General features: G+C 51.7%; 2 protein-coding genes across 2 annotated transcripts in view; both read left to right on the forward strand.

Moving 5' to 3' along the window:
* LOC116948535 (sonic hedgehog protein-like) overlaps window positions 1–22674 on the forward strand; it is a 128671-nt gene that overhangs the window by 56523 nt on the left and 49474 nt on the right. The window lies entirely within an intron of this gene.
* The window catches only part of LOC142929761 (NXPE family member 4-like), a 31016-nt gene continuing 23791 nt past the window's right edge, over window positions 15450–22674 (forward strand). Inside the window, exon 1 of the mRNA XM_076071598.1 lies at window positions 15450–16064. Coding sequence (XP_075927713.1) covers window positions 15825–16064 — 240 coding nt within the window. The 5' untranslated portion in view covers window positions 15450–15824. The remainder of the gene's footprint in view (window positions 16065–22674) is intronic.

The following is a 22674-nucleotide window of genomic DNA, read 5'->3' on the forward strand; positions in this document are numbered from 1 at the left end:
CTGTCACAGGAGCTGGCTAAAGTGGCCCTTCGGGATAGAGTCATCATGTTGGGTGACTTCAATGCCCGAGTTGGTCATGATGCTGGCACCTGGTCTGGAGTGATTGGAGGGCATGGGCCAGATCAGCTCAATAACAACGGTAGGAGGCTGCTAGATTTTTGTGCAACCCATGGGCTTATAATTACCAACACGCTCTTCCGGCATCGGAGCATCCACACAACATCATGGATGCATGCCGGGTCCAAGCAAGAACATCTGCTGGACTAAATAGTGACGGACCAGTGGATGCGAGCCCATGTCCTTGACACCAGGACCTACCGTGGAGCTGATCTGCCCTCTGACCATCGACTAGTCATCTGTAAGAGGCACCTGCCATTCTTCCACTCCGGTGGTGGGTGTACACCCAGGACCCCATTCCAACCTAAAGTGGCCTGGTCTCAGTTATCTGATGAAAGTTGCAAGCGAGAATTTCATCAACGCTTGCGGCTGGGATTGGCATCGTCCTCCACTCCTCCTGATGTCGAGGGTAAATGGGCGAGGTTTAGGACTGTGACTCATGCAGCTGCAATGGCTGCGTTGGGTACGCGGTCCAGACCTCCCCAGAGACCCTGGCTGACAGGGGAGGTGTTCAGGATGGTTGAGAAAAAGCGACAGGCCCACTGTCATCGGCTACAGAATCCTACGTCAGAGAGTGAGGAGGCTTACCGCAGCCTTCGCTCGAAGGTTCGGAGAGCTTTGAGGCGCTGCAAGGATGGGTGGTGGTCGCGGGTTGCTGAGGAGATGGAGTCTGCCTCAGTGGCCCGTGATCACAAATCTCTATTTAACTCCATCAAAAAAGTCATCTGCAGCACCACACCTATTACCATCATTAGGGGAAAAACGGTGATCCAATCTCCGACCCTCAGGAACAGGTTTGCATATTTGCTGAGCATTTCTGTGAGGTCCTGGGGGAGGGAAAATCCCTCAGCCAGGAAAACATCGTGGCACAAAGTGAGGATGACCCTGCTGAGGTTGCGGTGCCTCAAATATTGGAAGAAGTCACCCCCTGTGAGTGGCTGGCTGAGGTGCCATCTGTTGAGGAAGTACTGAAGGCGATCCAGAGTCTGAGACCAGGAAAGGCAGCGGGCAGAGATCATCTCCCAAGCGAAATACTGAGGGAGGGTGGCGTTTGTGCACAGACTGCCCTATATGATATCATAACAACAGTCGGGACCACTGGACGGGTTCCGCAGGATTTGAAGGATGCCCTGGTGGTCCCCCTTTTTAAGACTGTAACAACTACAGGGGTATCTCACTCCTCAGTGTGCCGGGAAAGGTCCTGGCAAGGATCATTCAACATCGCCTTGCCAGGCACGCTGAGGAGAGGCTTGCGGAGCCCCAATGCGGTTTCAGGAAAGGGCGGTCCTGCACAGATGCCATATTTTCTGTCCATCTGCTACAGCAGAGGTGTAGGGAATTCCAACAAGACCTACATCTCTGCTTTATTGACCTGGTAAAGCCCTATGATACCATCAGTAGGCCTGGGCTCTGGGTTGTTCTTCGTGCTTTTGGAGTCCCTGACCCTCTGCTCACGATCATTAAGGACCTTCATGATGGTGAGCGGGCCCGGGTAAAACTACGTGGCCAGGAGTCAGAGCCATTCCCTGTACACCTTGAGGTGCCATAGGGATGTCCTCTGGCTCGCACATTATTTAACATCTATTTTGACCACGTAGTTCGTGAAACCTTCAATAGCCGTACTGGGGGAATCTCCATTTGGTACAGATATAATGGGAGGCTGATCGATGCCCGGGTGCGGTCAAGGGATGGCTCCCTATTGCTCAACCACTTTATGTATGCCGATGATGTGTTAATAGCTGCTCATTCAGAGGAGGAGTTGGAGACGCTGCTGCTGAGACTGGAGCGTGCCACTAAGAGATGGGGCCTTATCATCAGCCCCACCAAAACTAAGCACCTGCCTGGGTATTTTGAACCTCCCAATCGGTGATGGGGCAGTTGTGGAGAGAGTGGAGAGTTCCCATACCTGGGCAATGTGCTTATGACCGGCTCCAGTTTAACAGCAGAGGTCTCACTCCGAATCAGTCGAGCGGCAATATCTTTTCATCGGTTGCGTAACGCTGTGTGGAAGCTACCTGGTCTGTCGCTCCGCACTAAGCTTCAGGTCTTCTCGGCCACGGTCATTCCCTCCCTTCTCTACGCTTGCGAAATGTGGACTCCCTTAATGGAGCATCTTCGCCGGTTGGAAACATTTAGGCTGGCCTGCCTATGATCCATCCTGGGTTTAACCAGGCTGGATTGTGTGAGGAGCTCACAAATCCTTGAAAGATCTGGGCAAGGTCCCATCGGTGAGCTCCTCCGGCAGGCAAGGCTGTGTTGGCTGGATCATGTAGCCCGCATGCCCAGCCACCGCATGCCGAAATAGCTTTTGTTCGGCCGGATCGAGGGGGATAAACGGGCGCGGCACGGGCTAGAGAAGAGATGGAGTGATGTGGTACAGGAGGACGTGGAGCTGAGTGGACTTGCTGATGACTGGTACCAGCGGTGTCAAGATCGGCCTCTGTGCCGGAGGCTCGTGAAGGACGCTACTGGGCAGTTGGAGGCAGTCGCCCTCCAACAACAACGGAGGGCGGAGGAGCGACGCTCACAACAATGAGTGGAGCGCCTGGTAGCTAAAGCACAACAGGTTGGCACAGTAGGGGGCACAGGTGGTGCACCAGCCAGTCATCTCAGTCATCTCAGTCAGTCGACCCGTGGCACCTGGGTCTGCCCCGTGACCTCCTGCCAGCAGGCGTTCGACACTTCACGTGGTACACATGGCCTGGCACAAACGTCGTGGTGACGTCACCGCCACTTAGTGGCGAATGGCGGTTGTTGGATGAGTGAGTGTGTGAATTAATGAGTGAGTGAGTGGATGGGTGTTTGAATCAGTCATCGAGTGGGTTTGGCGAGTGAGTGAGTGAGTGGTTGTTTGATTGTGTTGGTTTGTTGAATTAGTGATTCGGTGGGGGAGTGGGTGGGTGAGTTGGTGAATGGGTGAAGTGAGTAGGCATGTGAGTGAGTGAGTGGGCTAGTGAGTGAGTGTGTGGATGGGTGAATGAGTGATTGAGTGGGTGTGCAAGTGAGTGAGTGGTTCAGTGGGTGAATTAATGAGTGAATAAGTGGTGGGGGGGCGAGTGTGTGGGTAAGTGAGTAGGTGAGTGTGTTGGTTGGTAAATGAGTGAGTGGGTGACAGTGTGTGTGAGTGGGTGATTGGTTGAATCAGTGAGTGATTGGGTGGTGGCTCTCATAAATCAATGACCCTTGGGGGGCGGGGGATGGGTTTGAGGGGTTTTAACACGCTGCGGCAGTTTAATCGGTCCTTGGTTTAAAGTACGCATTTGAAAAGTAAACTTTGAACGTACCATTCAGGAACAATTCCATCAATCCATCACGCAGGTCCAGAGATTAAACTAGTTTTGCCAACGCGTTGCCCACTTTGACGAGCAAACGCAAGGTGAGGGCTTCATTCACGCCACGTCGCTAAAGCCGACTGATGAACGAAGTGGGTGAGTGAATGAGTCAGTGTGTGAGTCGGTGGATGAGAGAGGTAGTTAGTGAGTGAGCGGGTAAGTTATTTAGTGAGTGAGTGGGTGAGTCAGTGAGTGAGTGAGTTAGTGAGTGGGTGGATGAGTGCGAGAGTAAGTCTGTGAGTGGGTGGGTGAGTGAGTTCGTGAATGGCTGGGTCAGTGGGTGAGTCAGTGGGTGGGTGAGTGAGTGAATGGGTGAGTAGGATGGATGAGTCAGTGAATTAGTCAGTGAGTGGGTGAATGGGTGGATAATTAAGGGAGTATGTGAGTTAGTGAATGAGTGAGTGGGAGAGCGAGTGTGGGGATCGGTGAATGAGTGGGTGAGTGAGTGAGTGGATGAGTGAGTTAGTAAGTGAGTGGTTAGGTGAGTGGGTGCAAGCGTGAGTGAGTGAGTCAGTGAATGGGAGAGTGGGTGAGTAAGTGGGTATGTCGGTGGATGAGTCAGTGAGTAGGTGGGTGGGTAGGTGAGTGAGGGAGTGGGTGAGTGTATGGGTGAGTCAGTGAGTGAGTGGTTGTTGGATCGGTGAGTGAGTGGGTAAGTTGGTGGATGAGTAAGTGAGTGAGTTGATGAGTGAGGGAGTTTGTGAGTGAGTAGAAGATTGAGTAAGATAGTGAGTGAGTGGGTGAGTCAGTGAGTGAGTGAATGGGTTGATAAGGGAGTATGTAAGTGAGTTAGTTTGTTAGTGAATGGGTGGGTCAGGGGGTGAGTCAGTGAGTGGGTGCGTGGATAAGTGAATGAGTGAGTAAGTTGCTGAATGAGTCACTGAGAGTGGGTGGATGAGTGAGGGAGTTTTTGAGCTTGTGGGTGAGTAAGCTAGTGAATGAGTGGCAGGTTGAGTTAGTGAATGAGTCAGTGAGTGGGTAGGTGAGTGAGTGGGTAAGTGGATGGCTGAGTCAGTGATTGAGTAGGTGAGTGGGTGGATAAGTGAGGGAGTGGGTGACTGAGTGGGTGGGTGAGTCAGTGAGAGCGCAGGTGGGTGAGTCAGTGAGTGGGCGAGTGAGTAGATGAGTCAGTGAGTTAGTCAGTGAGTGGGCGAATGGGTGGATGAGTGACGGAGTGGGTGAGTTGGTGGATGAGTGAATGAGGGGGCGATTGTGTGAGTCAGTGCATGAGTGGGTGGATGAGTGAGTGGGTGGATGAGTGGGTGGTCGAGGGAGTGGGTAGATGAGTCAGTGAGTGAGTGGGTGGATGGGTGAGGGTGGATTAATCAGTGAATCAGTGAGTGGGTGGATGAGTGAGGGAGTGGGTGAGGGAGTGAGTGAGTTAGAGGGTGAGTGGTTGGATGAGTCAGTGAGCGAGTGGGGAGTAGGTGGATGAGTGATGGAGTGGGTGAGTGAGTGGGTGAGTGAGTGAGTTAGTGAGTGAGTTGGTGAGGGAGTCACTGATTGGGGAGTGGGTGGGTGAAGGAGTGGGTTGGATGGGTGGATGAGGGAGTGTGAGAACGAGTGTGTGGGTCGGTGAATCAGTGGGTGGGTGAGTGAGTCGGTATGTGAGTGGGTGGATTAGTGAGGAAGTAGGTGAGTCAGTACCTGAGAGAGTTAGTGAGAGGGTGCGTGAGTCAGTGAGTGAGTGAGTGGGTGGGTGAGTGGATGAGTGGTTTTGATGAGTCATAGTGTGAGTGGATGTGTGAGGGAGAGGGTGAGGGTGAGTGAGTGGGTTAGTGAGTGAGTGAGTTGGTGAGTGAGTCGGTGAGTGAGTGGGTAAGTGGGTTGATGATCCAGTGAATGTGTCAGTGAGTGGGTGAATGGGTGTAAGAGTGACGAAGTGGTTGAGTGAGTGGGTGATTAAGTTTGTAGTAAGTGAGTGGGTGGGTAAGTGACATAGTCAGTGAGTGGGTGAAAGGGTGAGTGGGTGAAAGGGTGGGTGAGTGAGTGGGTAAGTGGTTGAATTATTCAGTGAATGAGGAGTAGGTGAGTGGGAAGATGAGTGGGTGAGTAAGTCGGTGGGTGAAACAGTGAGTGAGTGTGTGGGTAGGTGAACGGGTGGTTTAGTGAGAGGGTAATTGGGTGGATGAGTCAGTGAGTGAGTGGGTAAGTGGGTGGATGATTGAGGAGGTGGGTGAGTAGGTGAACAAGTTAGTTAGTGATTGGGTGGGTGAGTCAGTGAGTGGGTGAGTGAGTGAGTGGGTGAGCGGGATGGAAGAGTCAGTGGGTGGGTGGGTAAGTGGGTGGATGAGTGAGGGAGTGGGTACGTGACTGGGTGAGTGAGTTAGTGTGTGTGGGGGTGAGTTAATTAGTGAGTGGGCGGTTAGTCAGTGAGTGAGTGGGTTGATGAGTTAGTGAGTGGGCGAGTGGGTAGATGAGTTAGTGAGTGGGTGGATTAATTACGGAGTGGGTAAGTGAGTGGGTGAGTGAGTTAGTGAGTGAGGGGGTAGGAGAGTCAGTGAGTAAGTAAGTGATAGGGTACGTGGGCGAGTTGGTGGGTAAGTGAGTGGTTAAGCGGGTGGATGAGTCAGTGAGTTAGTCAGTGAGTGGGCGAATGGGTGGATGAGTGAGGGAGTAGGTGAGTTGGTGGATGAGTGAATGAGAGAGCGAGTGTGTGGGTCGGTGCATGAGTGGGTGAGTGAGTGGGTGGATGAGTGAATGAGTTTGTGGATTAGTGATGGAATTGGAGAGCGAGTATGTGGGTGAATGAATGATTGGGTGAGTGGTTGGATGCGTCAGTAAGTGAGTGGGTGAGTGAATGGGTGAGTGTGGATTAATCAGTGAATCAGTGAGTGGGTGATTGGGTGGATGAGTGAGGGAGTGGGTGAGGGAGTGAGTTAGAGGGTGAGTGAATTGGATGATTCAGTGAGTGGGTGGGTGAGTGGATGAATGAGTGAGTGAGCGAGTGGATCAGTGGATGAATGAGTGAGTGGGTGGATGTCTGAGTGATTGTATTGGTGGATGGATGAGTGAGTGAGTCAGTGAGTAGGTGAGTTGGTGGAAGGGTGGGTGATTGGGTGACTGAGTGATTGAGTGGGCGAGTGAGTGGGTGGATTAGTGGGAGATCGAGTGAATGAGTGGGTGAGTGAGTGGGTCGGTGAGTGGAAAGGTGAGTGGCTGGGTGAATGGGTGGGTGAGTCGGTGGTTGAGTGAGTTGGTGGATAAGTGAGCGTCTGGTTGAGTGGGTGGAAGGGTGGATGATGGAGGGAGTGGGTGAGTAAGCGGCTGAATGAGGCATTGAGTGAGTTGGTGGATGAGTGGGTTATTGGATGAGTGAGTGGGAGGGTGAATAAATGAGTTGGTGGGTGAGTGAGTTGGTGGGTAAGTGGGTGGGTGGGTGTATGGGTGGATGAGTTATTGGTTGGATGAGTCAGTGAGTGAGTCATTGAGTGCGTGATTCGGCGGATGAGTGATGGAGTGGGTGAGTGAGTGCGTGAGTGGCTCGATGAGTCAGTTAGTGAATAAGTTGGTGCATGATTTATCGAGTAGAGGAGCGAGTGTGTGAGTGGGTAAATGAGTAGGGAAGTGAGTGGGTGGATGAGTGGGTGGGTGGTTGAGTGGGTGGGTGGATGATTCAATCAGTGAGTGGGTGAATTAGTGAGTGATTGAGTGGATGGGTGAGTGAGTGGGTGGATCGTTGAGTGTGCGTCGAGTTCATTCTGTCGTGGATTCATTTCATCCTGTTACACCACTCAATCTAAATAATCAATCGCTTGAAGATGGCTCAATAGTCTCGCGTCTTAGGCGAGGTTGGTATCCCTTCTACAGAGTTTTGATTTTGCGAGTTTAGAGTGCGGCCGAGGGCAAACAAATCAAATATCAATTGTTCAATCAGGTGGCTCTTAGTTTATTGTATGTCTACTTTTTTACGATTTGAAAAAAAACACCAAAAAAAGCATTATGCACACAGACAGACTGACAGAAAAAAATTACTTTTATAGAAAATATTTCTTATTAATTTGGTGAATGTTGTTTGTGTGTCTGTGTGTATATCGTGCGGGGAGCGGTAGTGTTATAGCGGTTAGCGCAATGCTGCACTACGATCCTCCTGTCCCGAGTTCGATTCCTGCTCCTGCCAACACTGCATGGTGACGATTATCTGTACCAGTCCCGCACCTCCCTGAGATCGACTCTAAATTAAATGAGTTATTGGTGCCGTGTGTAAACATCACCACTGGGGAGACAAAGGTGGCCAGGCCGGCCTGGTGCTGGCCACCCACCCCGTCGTATGCCACAGTGCCGATAGCCTTCATAGGTGCTGCTACTCGCTAACAGCACTTGCCCCAACAGTCTGTTACAGGCTACACGGGGGATCTTTGTCCTTATGTCTATATGTATGTGCTGTACCTATGTATGTGTCTTTACATACGAGTGTGTACATATGTATGTGTCTGTATGTATGTACGTGTGTGTGTATGTGTCTGTATGTATGTACGTGTGTGTGCATGTGTCTGTATGTATGTACGTGTGTGTGTATGTGTCTGTATATACGTGTGTGTGTATGTGTCTGTATGTATGTACGTGTGTGTGTATGTGTCTGTATGTATGTACGTGTGTGTGTATGTGTCTGTATGTATGTACCTGTGTGTGTGTATGTGTCTGTATGTGTGTACGTGTGTGTGTATGTGTCTGATCGATGCCCGGGTGCGGTCAAGGGATGGCTCCCTATTGCTCAACCACGTTATGTATGCCGATGATTTGGTAATAGCTGCTCATTCAGAGGAGGAGTTGGAGACGCTGCTGCTGAGACTGGAGCGTGCCACTAAGAGGTGGGGCCTTACCATCAGACCCACCAAAACTAAGCACCTGCCACGGTATTTTGTACCATCGGACACTCCACCCCCACAACTCCCAATCGGTGATGGGGCAGTTGTAGAGAGAGTGGGGCGTTTCCCATACCTGGCAGTGTGCTTATGACCGGCTCCAGTTTAACAGCAGAGGTCTCACTCCGAATCAGTCGAGCGGCAATACATTTTCATCGGTTGAGTAACGCTGTGTGGAAGCTACCTGGTCTGTCGCTCCGCACTAAGCTTTAGGTCTTCTCGGCCACGGTCATTCCCTCCCTTCTTTACGCTTGCGAAACGTGGACCCCCCTAATGGAACATCTTCGCCGGTTAGAAACATTTAGGCTGGCCTGCCTTCGATCAATCCTGGTTTTAACCAGGCTGGATTGTGTGAGGAGCTCACAAATCCTTGAAAGATCTGGGCACGGTCCCATCGGTGAGCTCCTCCGGCAGGCAAGGCTGCGTTGGCTGGATCATGTAGCCCGCATGCCCAGCCACCGCATGCTGAAACAGCTTTTGTTCGGCCGGATCGAGGGGGCTAAACGGGCGCGGCACGGGCTAGAGAAGAGATGGAGTAATGTGGTACAGGAGGACGTGGAGCTGAGTGGACTTGCCGATGACTGGTACCAGCGGTGTCAAGATCGGCCTCTGTGGAGGAGGATCATGAAGGACGCTACTGGGCAGTTGGAGGCAGTCGCCCTCCAACAACAACTGAGGGCGGAGGAGCGACGCTCACAACAACGAGCGGAGCGCCGGGTGGCTAAAGCACAGCAGGTTGGCACAGTAGGGGGCACAGGTGGTGCATCAGCCAGCCATGTCAGTCAGTCGACCCTTGGCACCTGGGTCTGCCCTGTGACCTCCTGCCAGCGGGCGTTTGACACTTCACGTGGCCTCAAGGTGCACATGGCCTGGCACAAGCATCGTAGTGACGTCACTGCCACTTAGTGGCGAATGGCGGTTGTTGTTGCTGTATGTATGTACGTGTGTGTGTGTGTATGTGTCTGTTTGTATGTACGTGTGTGTGTGTTTGTATGTATGTACGTGTGTGTGTATGTGTCGGTCTGCATGTACGTGTGTGTGTATGTGTCTGTATGTATGTACGTGTGTCTATGTGTCTGTATGTATGGACGTGTGTGTGTGTATGTGTCTGTATGTATGTACGTGTGTGTCTATGTGTACAGAAAAACAACCCCCCTACCTCCTCGCGGTGCCGGACGAGCAACTCTGTCGTGGACAGTGCTGTGGTGGAAGGGCCAATTCCGATTGGCTCCTCCCCTCATGGCATCTGTGTCCACCACAGTGGCTAAACGGGGGCTCTGGACGGGTGTGAAGGTCTGGTAACCCCTCCACTTTCAATAAATGACCACAAAACCACGAATTAAAAATGTAACTAATAAGCTGGTGCCGGAGGCTATTGAGCCAAGGAGTGATTGGGTGAGTGGGTGGATGAGTGAGGAAGTGGATGATGGAGTGGGTGGGTGAGTAAGTTGGTGAGTGAGTTGGTGGGTGAGTCAGTGAGTGGGTGAGTGAGTGGGTGCATGCGTCTGAGAGTGAGTCAGTGAGTGGGTGAGTGGGTGGGTGTGTGGGTGAGTGAGTTGGTATATCGGTGGATGAGTCAGTGAGTGAGTGAGTAGGTGAGTGGGTGGGTGAGTGAGGGAGTTGGTGAGTAGGTTAGTGGGTAGTAGAGTGAGGGAGTGGGTGAGTAGGTGAGTGAGTGAGAGAGTAAGTGGGTGGATGAGCCAGTGAGTGAGTGGGTGAGTGGGTGGATTAGTGAGGAAGTGGATGATTGAGTTGGGGGGTGAGTCCGTGAGTGGGTGAGTGAGTTTGTGAGTGGGTGGCAAAACAACACCCTTCCTCCTCGCGGTGCCGGACGGGCAACTCTGTCGTGGACAGTGTTGTGGGGGGAGGTCCAATTTCGATTGGCTCCACCCCTCAAGGCATCTGTGTCCACCACAGGGGCTTAACGGGGGCTCTGGACGGGTGCGAGGGGCTGGTAACCCCTCCACCTTCAATTAATTACCACTAAACCGCGAATTAAGTATGTAACTTATAAGCTTGCACAGGAGGCCCCGGGGGGGCAGGCGTCTATGACGTCTCCTGGCCAAACCCCAATTGGCAGAGCCAGGAAATTGAATCTCTACCCTCGGGGCTCCTCCAGAAACAATGAAAAGCCACTACAGATGGCCACGTGGAATGTTCAAACGTTCACTGCGGAGGAGAGGCTGCCAATCCTCTGTCGGGAGCTGGACCGGTACCCCCTGGATCTCTGTGACATTCAGGAAGTCCGGTGGACCGGTTCTGGCTCCTGCCACCATGAGGGGTGGACAGTCCTCTACTCGGGGCAGCAGACTGCCAAACAACAGGGTGTGGCTGTTCTTTTGAACAAAATAATGAAGGGGGCGTGGGAGCGTAGCGGTGAGGTGTGGGAAGCTGTAAGCCCCAGCCTACTTTGGGCTTGCCTTCCCATCAATCGGAGGCGAGGAGTGGTGGTCGTGGTTACTTATGCCCCCACCGAAGATGAACATCCGTGGAGGGATGCAGGCAAAGCCGATGAGTCAGATGCCTTCTATGACCTCCTGTCACAGGTGCTGGCTAAAGTGGCACCTCGGGATAGAGTCATTATGTTGGGTGACTTCAATGCCCGAGTTGGTCATGATGCTGGCACCTGGTCTGGAGTGATTGGAGGGCATGGGCCAGATCAGCTCAATAATAACGGTAGGAGGCTGCTAGATGTTTGTGCAGCCCATGGGCTTGTAATTACCAACATGTTGTTCCGGCATCGGCGCATCCACACAACATCATCGATGCATTCCGGGTCCAAGCAAGAACATCTGCTGGACAACATAGTGACCGACCAGTGGATGCGAGCCCATGTCCTTGACACCAGGATCTACCGTGGAGCTGATCTGCCCACTGACCATCGACTAGTCATCTGTAAGATGCGCCTGCCATTCTTCCACTCCGGTGGTGGATGTACACCCAGGACTCCATTCCAACCTAAAGTAGCCTGGTCTCAGTTATCTGATGAAAGTTGCAAGCGAGAATTTCATCATCCCTTGCGGCTGGGATTGGCATCGTCCCCCACTCCTCCTGATGTCGAGGGTAAATGGGCGAGGTTTAGGACTGTGACTCATGCAGCTGCAATGGCTTATTTGGGTATGCAGTCCAGACCTCCCCAGAGACCGTGGATGACAGAGGAGGTGTTCAGGATGGTTGAGAAAAAGCGACAGGCCGCTGTCATCGGCTACAGAATCCCACGTCAGAGAATGAGGAGGCTTACCGCAGCCTTCGCTCGGAGGTTCGGAGAGCCGTGAGGCGCTGCAAGGATGGGTGGTGGCCGCGGGTTGCTGAGGAGATGGAGTCTGCCTCAGTGGCCCGCGATCACAAATCTCTATTTGACTCCATCAAAAAAGTAACCTGCAGCGGCACACCTATTACCATCATTAGGGGAAAAAATGGTGATCCAATCTCCGACCCCCAGGAACAGGTTTGCAGATTTGCTGAGCATTTCTGTGAGGTCCTGGGGGAGGGAAAATCCCTCAGCCGGAAAACATCGTGGCACCAAGTGAGGATGACCCTGGTGAGGCTGTGTTGCCTCAAGTATTGGAAGAAGTCACCCCCTGTGAGTGGCTGGCTGAAGTACCATCTGTTGAGGAAGTACTGAAGGTGATGTGGAGTCTGAGACCAGGAAAGGCAGCGGGCAGAGATGATCTCCCAAGCGAAATGCTGAGGGAGGGTGGCGTTTGTGCACAGACTGCCCTATATGACATCATAACAACAGTCTGGACCACTGGACGGGTTCCGCAGGATTGGAAGGATGTCCTGGTGGTCCCCCCCTTTAAGAAGGGGGACCGCACTGACTGTAACAACTACAGGGGCATCTCACTCCCCAGTGTGCCGGGAAAGGTCCTGGCAAGGATTATTCAACATGACCTTGCCAGGCACGCTGAGGAGAGGCTTGCGGTGCCCCAATGCGGTTTCAGGAAAGGGCGGTCCTGCACAGATGCCATAGTTTCTGTCCGTCTGTTACAGCAGAAGTGTAGGGAATTCCAACAAGACCTACATCTCTGTTTTATTGACCTGGTCAAGGCCTATGATACCATCAGTAGGCCTGGGCTCTGGGTTGTTCTTCGTGCTTTCGGAGTCCCTGACCCTCTGCTCACGATCATTAAGGACCATCATGATGGTGAGAGGGCCCGGTTAAACCTACGTGGCCGGGAGTCAGAGCCATTCCCTGTACACCTTGGGGTGCGACAGGGATGTCCTCTGGCTCCCACATTATTTAACATCTATTTTGACCACGTAGTTCGTGAAGCCTTCAATAGCTGTACTGGGGGAATTTCCATTTGGTACAGATATAATGAGAGGCTGATCGATGCAAGGGTGCGGTCAAGGGATGGCTCCCTATTGCTCAACCACGTTATGTATGCTGATGATTTGGTAATAGCTGCTCATTCAGAGGAGGAGTTGGAGACGCTGCTGCTGAGACTGGAGCGTGCCACTAAGAGATGGGGCCTTACCATCAGCCCCACCAAAACTAAGCACCTGCCTGGGTATTTTGAACCATCGGACACTCCACCCCCACAACTCCCAATCGGTGATGGGGCAGTTGTGGAGAGAGTGGAGAGTTTCCCATACCTGGGCAGTGTGCTTATGACCGGCTCCAGTTTAACCGCAGAGGTCTCACTCCGAATCATTCGAACGGCAATATCTTTTCATCAGTTGCGTAACGCTGTGTGCAAGCTACCTGGTCTGTCGCTCCGTACTAAGCTTCAGGTATTCTCGGCCACCGTCATTTCCTCCCTTCTCTACGCTTGCGAAACGTGGACCCGCTTAATGGAGCATCATCGCCAGTTGAAAACATTTAGGCTGGCCTGCCTACGATCCATCCTGAGTTTAACCAGGCTGGATTGTGTGAGAAGCTCAAAAATCCTTGAAACATCTGGGCAAGCTCCCATCGGTGAGCTCCTTCATCAGGCAAGGCTGTGTTGGCTGGGTCATGTAGCCCACATGCCCAGCCACCACATGCCGAAACAGCTTTTGTTTGGCCGGATCGAGGGGGCTAAATGGGCGCGGAATGGGCTGGAGAAGAGATGGAGTGATGTGGTACAGGAGGACGTGGAGCTAAGTGGACTTGCTGATGACTGGTACCAGCGGTGTCAAGATCGGCCTCTGTAGAGGAGGCTCGTGAAGGACGCTATTGGGCAGTTGGAGGCAGTCGCCCTCCAACAACAACGGAGGGCGGAGGAGCGATGCTCACAACAACGACCGGAGCGCCGGGTGGCTAAAGCACAGCAGGTTGACACAGTAGGGGGCACAGGTGGTGCACCAGCCAGTCATCTCAGTCAGTCGACCCATGCCACCTGGATTTGCCCCGTGACCTCCTGCCCGCGGGCGTTCGTCACTTCACGTGGCCTCAAGGTGCATATGGCCTTGCACAAGCGTCGTGGTGACGTCACCGCCACTTAGTGGCGAATGGCGGTTGTTGTTGTTGTATGTCTATGTGTCTGTATATATGTACGTGTGTGTATGTGTCTGTATGTATGTACGTGTGTGTATGTGTCTGTATGTATGTACGTGTGTGTGTATGTGTCTGTATATATGTACGTGTGTGGGGGCCGACGTCCACCCCCTCCACTCCTCCCCTCCTCCTCTTCGGCTGCGTCTTGCCAGGCCCCCGCCGATTGAGTGATCGCCCCCCCCCCCCCCGCGCCAACATCGCTACTCGGCTGGCTCACCACCGCCCGGGGTTATCTCCCCCACGCACCCGTACCCCACCACACAAAAACGAACACGGAGGCGTGAAGGCGCGTTTTCCCCTCACAAAGCTGGCGCTGGCCAAAGGGAACGGAGGCGCTATGAAAATGCACGCGTCCCCCTCCTGGTCGTTAAGCCCTAATCCGCGTGCCCGCAATGCTGTGCAAACAGAGGCTAATGTTAGCAGAAAAGGAATGGCGGGATAGAGCTATTTCTACTGTGTAACCGCGCTGTGTAAAGCGTGCTGTGTAAACACACGCGAGGGCAAGCACGTGCACACGACGGCGGCTCTGTGTGCTTCAGTGCACGCGCCTCACGCGCACGCTCAAATCACTCACACCACCCCCACGCAGACGCGCAACACACAGATCACAGACGCTACGCCGATATTCTGCCCACAACACCCAGAAGTCACACTACACCAATATTCTGTACGAGAGTTTATTAGTGGCGCCAATACGCATGGCCCGGAGGAGGAATATTTCGCGAGGAGAGCCGAGCGTGACTCTGCCTATGAACCCAGCTACTCAGACGTCCTACCACGTACCTTGAAACGGGACTGGCGGTGTCCCACGGACGCTGAGAGAGTCGGAGGGAGAAGGACGAGAGAAGACTTGCCCAATCACTGTCTCGCAGCAGCACTCGCTACCATCACACGGATGATGTGAGTTGCTTGAAGAGGCAGGACGACAGGCAGGGAGTGGGTCGTGATGGCCCGGAGGTTGAAGACAACTGACTAAATCGTCCCGGGGCTCCCACCTTTATACTCTAAACCTCAAAGGTCCGGGGGGGGGGGGGGGGGGCGGGGGCGTTGCCTCGTGCAGCTAATCACGTGCCTACCTTTCTATTTACAACTGCTTCCCCGCCCTCACCTGGAGCGTCCGTTACGCCTCCACCCATCGTTTTCTTAGTTCATGCCTTCGTCTTTTTTGCTCTTTCCACCCCTTACCCATAGTTCTCCCGTGCCCAGTAGTTTGAGCCTTCGGTTTTGCTCTTCACGCCTAATATTCCACCCTCCGTCCTCCACCCAGTCTCGTGAGTAACTCATTACGGTTGGCCCAGGGAACATCTTCTTTTTGCACCCATACAATGTGAAGCCAATTTCGTGTCACCGCAATATAACCTGTCCTGTGGGGATCGGCCAATCTCCTGGCACCGGGAGACCGTGGGACTCTCCCCCTAGGGGCCCTTCGGATTAAAACCCGACGTGCCAAGCAAACCCCTCGCCAGGACACTACGTGGGTGCGCTGCGTGCCGGTGTGTGTTTAGTGCGGTGGCCGGGAGGGAGTCGCGGCGCTTGCGGAGTTGCTCCACGGTCGTGGCACCACACGTGTGTATGTGGATGTTTGTGTGCTTATGTATACATGCATGTGTGTATGTGTCTGTATATACGTACGTGTGTGTATGTGTCTGCATGCACGTGTGTGTATGTATGTACGTGTGTCTGGCGAGCGGTAGTGTAGCAGTTAGCGCTACGCTGCGATATGAACCAGGCGACCTGAGTTCGCTTCCTGCTCATGGCCAAGACCCAGTGATGATTATATGAACCGGTCCTGGGCCTCCCCTAGGTCGACTCAGCCTCAAATAATGATCTGGTGTGGTGCGTAAAAACATCGCTGCTGGAGAGACAAAGGCGGCTGGGAGTGGTGTTGGCCACCCACCCCTCGTGTACCGTTCTGGCCTTCATAGGTGCTCGCTAACAGCCCTTGCCAAAACAGTGTGCTAAGGTTATACGGGGGATCTTTGTCTTTGATGCGTGTCTGTACTCAAGTGTGTGTGTGTATGCATCTGTATGCATGTGTATGTACGTGTGTATGGATCTGTATGCATGTACGTGTATGCGTGTACATTTTGTACCGGGGTTTTGCTGTGTGAGCCTCGGATCTCTATTGCTTATATATGGGTTTGTATCTTTCCCTTAAGTGATCTTTGGACGAGAGCTATTGTCAGGGCAATGGACATCAAGATCAAGATCTTTGTTCTCCTCGCTCTGGTGGTAATCGTCATGGTGTATTCTTCCAGCAACCTCAAGGTACGATTCAAGGTTGTTGTGCTTTTTAATTTCAAAGCTTTACCGTGCACATTTCATGCTGGTACACGTGAAGGAAGACTCTGGCCCTGTTATTTGTCACGGCACTGGTCCACACATATGTCCTCTTTGTACTCTTCGCCTTTTGGCGTTCTCTATTCTGACACTGCTGGTGAGACTACGCCCTAAAGAAGGCTGCTGTCTCGTGTGTAGGCCAATAAGTTTTAAAGACAATGCATAACGTTGTTACATGATTATGAAAGACTAATAGACTACATAAGTGAAGTGGATTCAACTGAGTCGCAGACATACACTTTGGAGGCAACACCTTTATTAATACCAACACACGGGGTAGTTACCCCTTAACACTACAACAATCTATGCTGGTGGACTACCAGGCTAACTGCACTAATTACACGGTAACTAGCTACAACGGACCGGACCACAGCTTGGGTCCAGGTCGACGTGTTGGATACTCTGTAGGACGTAGAACGTAGATTCTTCAGGATGAGCAACAGCAGCTGGTTCCTCTCGGGGACCTGGCTTTTATCCTCTGTGGCGTGGCTGGCTCCGCCCTTGGCTACGACCACCTTCTAGAATCCTCGAGCAGGATCTCAGACCTGAAACGTGACCACCCCTACCCCCCACCTGGGGGCCCTGTGTAGACTTTACTGGTCACGTGTCCTTCGGGGTCAACCAGAGTGCCATGGCCCTTAGTAACCCCATTCCCATGGCCGGCACTCTCACACCCTATCATGTAGGAGTCGGCACTGCATCCAGAGCGTGGTGCCATCCAGGGCTGTCAGTCAGCGCTCACCGAGCCCCTCCAGGGCCGGTACTGCACCCACATGTGAGTGGTGCCCGCGATGTCAATACATCGCACGGCCGTGCCTCTCTAAGGCCGGCATTCCACGTTGACATCCGCAATATCACTACATAAGTAATAGTATATTATTATACTGGTCTACTGACACTGGTGGTGAGATTAGGCCCTAAAGAAGGCTTCTGTCTCTGGTGTACGCCAATCAGTTCAAAGACAATGCCATATATTATCAGAAACACGTTTTTTTGTATGTTCACCACAAGTACTGTGTGTGTGGTTAATGCAGTAACTTGATTCCTTGCAAAAAGGTTTATATTTGGTGTTTTGAACATATTAACACAACTCCTGTTTTAATTCTGCCAGAATGTGTAAACACCTACTCTAATTTTGTCAAACCTTGATTCTCGCTCTCTTCCACAACGCCCCGAACTCCGCCTCCTGTTGCCCCTTTTAACCTCTTCCTGTATCCGCACTTCATTGCACTCCATCCACCAATCATCGCTTCTCTCTCACCCTCACCTGCCCTAACCGTCCCACCTGGCACTCACCCCAACCCTCCAGCTGTTTCCCTTTTGAATGTTCTGGCAAATCTTCTTGGCTCCCCGTGCCCTAACCAATCAGAGCATGGAGTGTTTTCTCCAGCCTTCTTGATTACTCTGGTCCCAGGGATCGTGTGGGACAATCACTACACACGCGTAAGGGATGCCATTAACCTATAAGGCTTTAAAAAAAGGGGCTCACCAGACCACATTACTTGCAGAAACTACTCACATTTATATATTCCATCAATGTCCGGAAAGATCTTCTGATCTCCCAATTGCTCAGCATTTCCACTGGTTCTAGGTTGTCGCTCTATTGGTGATCGGTGCTTTTGTTAACGTGGCAACCGCAAGCTATGGAAGGCCTCAGCACTTGAAATCAGGGCAATCGGAGTCGGTAGATATATAGTCAAATCTGCTTTGAAAAATCCATCTCTTTAAACTGAGCCTCACGTCTTTAGTTCAGTCAGTTGCCCCCCCTGGTTCTGCTTTTGTTCTTTCGCTGGTTTTCATGTATTGCGCGTTGGGATCCTAGAATGGAATGTACATTTGGATTATTACTTACTAGTTCACAAAGCCTGTCTTCTCCAGGCAAACGTTTTAAAAAAATATAGTAATTATCCTGATATTATTTTTTTACAATGTTTATCGATGATCAGACTACTAACAACTACTCCAAACATGTAATATTTCCCCCCTCCCCCCTCAAAAACAATTGTTGATGACTTGACTCAACTTGTTATATTCAAAGACGTACCCATCATAGAAAATTGCTCAATTTAAAGATTCCCTTTTTAATTAGAAGAAAAATTAATTAACTTAATACAAATGAGGAGAAGCTCCTATCTGTTTGACACGTGGGAGGCTTTCACGACCAATGTCATCCATAATAGAGGAGGTTGTTGGGTTGGATCGTGTAAAATATAAATGTTGTGTCATTGAATCCGCCACCACCCGACACAGCCAGTTGGTAACGTTTGTCACGTAAACAGAACGTGCCATTTCGTTACTAGTACAGCACTAGTGTATAGTGTAGTGTAGTATACTAAAAATATAAAAAAACAAATTCTCACGACGTTTCGACTGCAACACAAGCAAACATCATCAGGTGTGAAAACCACAGCAAGAAAATTTGAAAAAAGTGGCGGGTTTTTTTTTATGTTATCACCACGGAGAGCGATTTGGCAGTTTTTCAGATGGACAAGTCCATCTATGTTCGGAAAAGAGGGGAGAGACGAAAATAATGGATGCAGTCTGAAAGCCACCGTAAGCGTGAACAATCAATTAAGACCTGAAATGGTTTATCAAATCCTTCCAATCATTGTTAAGCCAGAATCCATCTTCTCGGTTGAAATTGTCTCTGTGTTTGTATATGTATATGTGGATAGCCTCATGAACGAATCTCTCATGGTAGCCAGATGGCTTGCAGAGAACCTCTGTCTTGGAGAAGTCAATGTCATGTGAGCCTACTGAATTATAACAGTGATCTGCCACGGCCGAGGTGTTGGTCCTACCGTGTTTTAGGTCTGCTTTGTGTTCACGGATGCGGTCCGAGAAATGTCGTTTGGTTTCTCCAATGTAACTGCTGCCACAGAGGCAACTTAGTTTGTAGACGCCAGGGTACTGTATGTCCGGAATCACATCTTTTACAGACGGAACCAGATCACGGATTTTATGTAATGTGTTGAATCGGACCTGGATCTTGTGTTTATTCAAGATTTTTGTGATCCCCGCAATGTAGGGTAAAGTGATGGTTTTGAATGGCTCCTCAAGAGGATCCTTCTTCATGGTTGGAGTGATAGCTTTGCGGATTGTGTAGTCGGAGTAACCATTAGCCTTAAGAATTCCCTCATCAAGACTCTGCACCATAGAGCCCAATGCATATCCGACCAGGAACACATAGCCAGTGAACTCAAGCACGTACACCAAGCAGCATGATGGTGGGTGATGCTGATAGAAGGGGGTAACGTGATGGTGGATGAAGCTGATAGAAGTGGGTAGCGTGATGGTGGATGATGGTAGAAAGTATGATCTGAAATGTGTACATGGAATGATAGAGTCAATGGGTTGCTCGGCTGAGCCGTAAGTGAGAGTAGATCGAGGTAGCTGGCGCAGTAGTGTCGTGGGCGGGCACGTATATCCGGGAACAGCAACCGTATCACCGGAGGAAGAAAGATCATGTGCGATCGAGCTGGACCTCGTTGATTCCTTGCCATATGCTGGGAACACCACCACCACCAACCACCACAGTCGCAATGACGTGCAGCAGAAATCTATCAGGCACAACCACGAGTAATTGAACAATCGGCAGATTTGGGCATGAAGCCACAGAGCCACGACCTTTGAGCCCGCGAGAGTGAATGGGGTTCGACGGGTGGGGAGCCCTCAACTTATGGCCACAATTGGTTTCTTGAGAAGCCGTTCGTAAGTCGGAAGACGACGAAGATGCACTTGCAATTAAATGCCCACACGGCAACTCGTTTATTTCACGTCCCCAACATGGCTACTACTTAAGAGTAAATAAAGTTAACTAGACCCCAACAGGGTAACTACATAACTGACTGAGTCGGTAACATTCTAAGGCTGACCCACGATGCCGAGCTACGACCGAAGATCGAAGAGACGTAGCACCGAGGGTTAATGCCAGAGAACAGCCGCGAGCGCTCTCAAGACTGCCCCTTTATGCTCCTGAGTGTGGCCTCGCTCCGCCTTCGGCCACGCCCCCTTCTGGATCTAACCAGAAGGATCTCGAGTGAGCATCACGTGTCCCTCAAGCCCCCTTCGGGCCCCCCTCGCTACCCTGCTCCGGTCACGTGCCTCTCGGGTTCAAGCAGTCTTTCACATCCTTACTTGCCCTCTCTCAGGCCGTCACCAGGACTATGCCTCCTAGGGCTCGCTCGCATTCCATACTTACTCTGGTGCCAGAAAGAGGCTCCAGACGCACAGTTCCAATCTTATGACAGTAGTTGGCGCTAACACCATAGTGACACCATTTATGTCACTATACATTTGCGTGTAAAACTGTAATATATACTGCAGAGTAAACAAAACGTATCAAAGTAACATGAATATGTTTTTAAATCATCCCTGTTTTACTTTCAGTTAACGTGAGTCCTCATTCTGGCCTGCTCGTCGGATGGGGAACAATGAGTCTGCACAATCGACCTAGGGGAAGCGCTGTACCCATTCAGATAACCGCAGAGTGTTAGTCGTGAGCGGGAATCGAATTCGAATTGCAGGGTTCATAGCGCAGCGTAGTGCTAACCGGTACATTACCGCACACACAACAACAACCGATATTTGCTACTAAGTGGCGGTGACGTCACCAAGATCCTTGTGCTAGGCTATGTGCACGTTGAGGCCACGTGAAGTGTCAAACACCCGCTGGCAAGAGGTCATGGGGCAGACCCAGGTGCCACGGATCGACTGACTGAGATTACTGGCTGATGCACCACCTGTGCCCCGTACTGTGCCAACTCCCTGTGCTTTAGCCACCCGGCGCTCTGCTCGTTGTTGTGAGCATCGCTCCTTCGCCCTCCATTGTTGTTGGAGGGCGACTGCCTCCAACTGACCAGTAGCGTCCTTCACGAGCCTCCTCCACAGAGGCCGATCTTGACACCGCTGGTACCAGTCATCTACTCAGCTCGTCCAACTCAGCTCCCCGTCCTCCTGTACCACATCTTTCCATCTCTTCTCTAGCCCATGCCGCGCCCATTTAGCCCCCTCTATCCGGCCGAACAAAAGCTGTTTAGGCATGCAGTGGCTGGGCATGCGGGCTACATGACCCAGCCATCGCAGCCTTGCCTGCTGGAGGAGCTCACCGATGGGACTTGTCAAGATCTTTCAAGGATTTGTGAGCTCCTCATACAATCCTGCCTGGTTAAACCCAGGATGCATCATAGGCAGGCCAGCCTAAATGTTTCTAACCGAAGATGTCCCATTAGGGGAGTCCACGTTTTGCAAGTATAGAGAAGGCAGGCCATGACTGTGGCCAAGAAGACCTGAAGCTTTGTGCGGAGCGACAGACCAGGTAGCTTCCCCACAGCGTTATGCAACCGATGAAAAGATAATGCCGCTCAACTGATTTGGAGTCGGTCACGAGCAAATTGCCCAGGTATGGGAAACTCTCCACTCTCTCCACAACTGCCCCATCACCAATTTGGAGTTGTGGGGATGGAGTGTCCGATGGGGCAAAATACCCAGGTGGGGCTGATGGTAAGACCCCACCTCTTAGTGGCAAGCTCCAGGTTCAGCAGCAGCGCCTCCAACTTCTCCTCTGAGTGAGCAGCAATTACCAGATCATTGGCATACATAAGGTGGTTGACCAATAGGGAGCAATGCCTTTACCGCACCCGGGCATCGATCAGCCTTCCATTGTATCTGTACCAGATGAAAATTTCTCCGGTACAGCGATCGAAGGGTTCACGAACTGCGTGGTCGAAATATGTCAGATGTGGGAGTCAGAGGACATTCCTTTCACACGCCAAGGTGAACAGGGAATGGCTCCGACTCCCTGACACGTAATTTTACCTGGGCCCGCTCACCACAATGAAGGTCCTTAATGATCGTGAGTAGAGGGTCAGGGACTCCGAAAGCACGAAGAACAACCTAGAGCCCAAGCCTACTGATGGCATCATAAGCCTTGATGCAGGTCTTGTTGGAATTCCCTGCACCTCTGATGTACCAGACAGACAGAAAATATGGCATCTGTGCAGGACCGCCCTGTCCTGAAACCACATTGGGGCTCCCAAAGCCTCTCGTCAGCATGCCTGACCAGGTGATGTTGAATAATCCTTGCCAGGCCCTTTCCTTGCACACTGAGGAGTGAGATGCCCCTGTAGTTCTTAGTCTGTGTGGTCCCCCTTAAGAGCAGGACCACCAGGGCATCCTTCCAATCCTGGGAACCCGTCCAGTGGTCCAGACTGTCGTTATGATGTCATGTAGGGCAGTCTGTGCACAAACGCCACCCTCCCTCAGCATTTCGCTTGGGAGATCATCTCTGCCCGGTGCCTTTCCTGGTCTTAGACTCTGCATCACATTAAGTCTTTCCTCAACAGATGACACCTCAGCCAGCCACTTCTTCTTCCAATATTTGAGGCACCGCAGCCTCGGCAGGGTCATCCCCACTTTGTCCCACGATGTTTTCCAGGCTGAGCGATTTACCCTCCCAAGGACCTCACAGAAATCCTCAGCAAATCAGCAAACCTGTTCCTGGAGGTTGGAGTTGGATCACTGTTTTTTCCCCTAATGA

Source organism: Petromyzon marinus, chromosome 34 (genome assembly GCF_048934315.1).
Source record: "Petromyzon marinus isolate PM22_M1 ecotype Great Lakes invasive population chromosome 34, UKy_Petmar_22M1.pri1.0, whole genome shotgun sequence".
Lineage (NCBI taxonomy): Eukaryota > Metazoa > Chordata > Hyperoartia > Petromyzontiformes > Petromyzontidae > Petromyzon > Petromyzon marinus.